Source organism: Penaeus chinensis, chromosome 26 (genome assembly GCF_019202785.1).
Source record: "Penaeus chinensis breed Huanghai No. 1 chromosome 26, ASM1920278v2, whole genome shotgun sequence".
Lineage (NCBI taxonomy): Eukaryota > Metazoa > Arthropoda > Malacostraca > Decapoda > Penaeidae > Penaeus > Penaeus chinensis.
The window spans coordinates 5,739,559-5,742,058 of record NC_061844.1 but is presented as its reverse complement, the minus strand read 5'-3'; the positions used below and the strand labels follow the sequence as shown (position 1 = coordinate 5,742,058).

Here is a 2,500-nt window from a genome sequence, read left to right as displayed (position 1 = left end):
AGTATAATTTTTTGTCCAGTTAGATATATTACCACTAAGACAGTACAATGAAAATGTATGGAAAAGTAAATTTAACCAAACCGAAAATACTTACGAAGAAAAATGACAAAATAATTATAAATAATAATGATGATAATAAATAAGAATAAAAATAAACAAATCGACTGATGTGCAATGCTCAGATCTCTAAGACCTAAAACATGGAAGAGTTTCCAATACACCATCCAAGATGAATTAAACAGTGACCGAGGCAGGCAAACAGAGAGAGATAGAGTCAAAGGGAGAGAGAGATAGATGAAGTGAATGAGGGCGAGAAGGTGGGGGTTATAAAATTAGTACACATAAATCGCCGTATTATTCAGGCTGCTTTTTAGGTGTAAATGCCTACCTGCGACAATAGTTTCTGTCGGCGTGTTAGGGCCACTTTGTTTTCTTGAGTGTGACGTGAGCGCCATTTCTCCCTTAGAACCATAGGGATACAGACATACTTTGCTTTGCACAACTCCGTTCTAAAATTGTGACTTCGCATGTTGTAAATCCAGGGATTCCACGCCGTGCTTGCTAAAAATAACCACCATGACAAATACTCATACAGATAACTTTCAACTGCTACATAGAAAGGACTGTGGTACCTGAGTTGTAGTAGGTTGGAATTGAGAAAGAAAATCGAAAGAGGAATAACGGAAATGAGGAAAAATATAGTCATGAGTAACTGCGTGACGAATATGTAGCAATTTTCGCTCTCAAAGGGACCTGAAACCCGCATCTGCATTTTGTGCCACCTTTCTCTCACGCGATTCTGTTCTTGGACAAAGTTTTTTATGGAAAGAATTGAGAACAGAGCAGTAGCAGGGATTGATATGGACAGAAGAAATATGTGAATGATGTAACAGGCATAAACCATCAAGTTCTCATGAGCATAAATCGACAACCCGACGGGAATCTTAACGAACGTCATCCATGGAACGGAGGCAACTGTCCGACCGAACAAGACCATTAGTGATGAATTGACCCAGCCTATGACCCAAGAGATGACCATCGCCTGTCTGACCCGTGGAGGGGTTATGTAATGCTTGTACATGAGACCTCGGCCCGTCATGACAAACCTCTCGGCACTCAGGAGAAAGAGAGTTAGGAGTGAAACGATGGAACACGCCGCGAATACCTGTCCTTGGAAGAATCGCAAAGGGAAATACATTTCCGTTCTGTCAACCTCTTCTCCATATACTATTTCATCCGTTTCATCCACCTTATGGACAATTATGGGTTCTAAAGGTAATAAAAAGGGTTTCACATGTTCATAGAGCGAAGGTAACACAACGAAAACACATGTTAAGAAGTCAGCCGCAGCGAGGGATAAACGGAGCATATTTGACTCTTCATTACGGTTGCTAATTCTGAACATTACCACTATAACCATAAGGTTACCTGCGACGCCTCCCGTTGCCACACATGCCACCAGCAATATCAAACAGATCTCACCCACGCGGCACGAAAAAGGGAGGAAATTCCAAAGTCCGTTGAGACCGTGTGATTCTGGGTGTTCTGCCCAGTGCACAGTGTGCATTGGGAAACAACATGGCCAGTGATTGTTTATATACAAGTACAAAACTGACTTGTTAGTAAATGTCCCAGCAAAATAAAACGCATCGCAGCGTTTGTTTTCAGAAAGGAGAAAGAAGTTAGACACTTTGAATTTCACACCACTTACTTCTGATTCTATTGAGTGGTACGTGCCGTCACAAGTTTTTGCTAAGCAGTGAAGGTTATTATGCTCGATATAATGGGCTACATAGTACTCAAAGTCTGTGAACATGGGAGGGGGTCGAGGGCAGCCCTCACTGTCAAGAAATATAACAGTATTGTTGTTACATGTTGTGAACAGTTCGGTAGATTTGCATCCATATTTCATCTTGTAAAATGGTACACAAAGGTTTTCAAAGATTTTGTTGTGATACAAAAGTTTGGGCATCTCTCCAAAAATACGCATGGAAAAGAGATTATCGGTATCGTAAATAAGGCCAAACAAATGCTCACAAAATTCAGCGAGACTGAAAAAAGAGCTAATGAAACCTTTGTTAAAAGTGCAGTTTGCCTCAGGATCGTAGAGCTCACCGTTGTAAAAGAATTTATTAGAGAAAGTGTGAGGAGGGTGGTCGCACAACATTAGGAAAGCATTATGAGATGCAACAAATTTGTAGAGATCGTCATCTGCTTGAAGGTTGTCTTGCGTTGTCGACAGAAGACGTCTCGAGGGCAAGGCTGATATAAATGTTCCGCCTGGGAGCGTCGGAGGGCCACGGTGGCTGCTGTTGGCACTGCGATTAAACAGACCAGATGCTGATGTAGTAGTCTGTCGACGTTGGCGGTTGTTTGTAACTAGGTGCTGTTGTTTACATTTAGATTTTTCTCTTAAATTTACAAAGGGTAAAATCTGGTTGGCTATAAGATGATCGCTACCCTTGTTCCTCGTGGTTGTGTCATTGCCATAGTTGCGTAT

General features: G+C 41.5%; 1 protein-coding gene across 1 annotated transcript in view; it reads right to left on the bottom strand.

Moving 5' to 3' along the window:
* LOC125038960 overlaps positions 1-2,500 on the bottom strand; it is a 5,017-nt gene that overhangs the window by 250 nt on the left and 2,267 nt on the right. The window contains exon 3 of the mRNA XM_047632666.1: positions 1-2,500. This exon is cut by the window's left edge and continues 250 nt beyond it; it is cut by the window's right edge and continues 1 nt beyond it. Coding sequence (XP_047488622.1) covers positions 371-2,500 — 2,130 coding nt within the window. The 3' untranslated portion in view covers positions 1-370.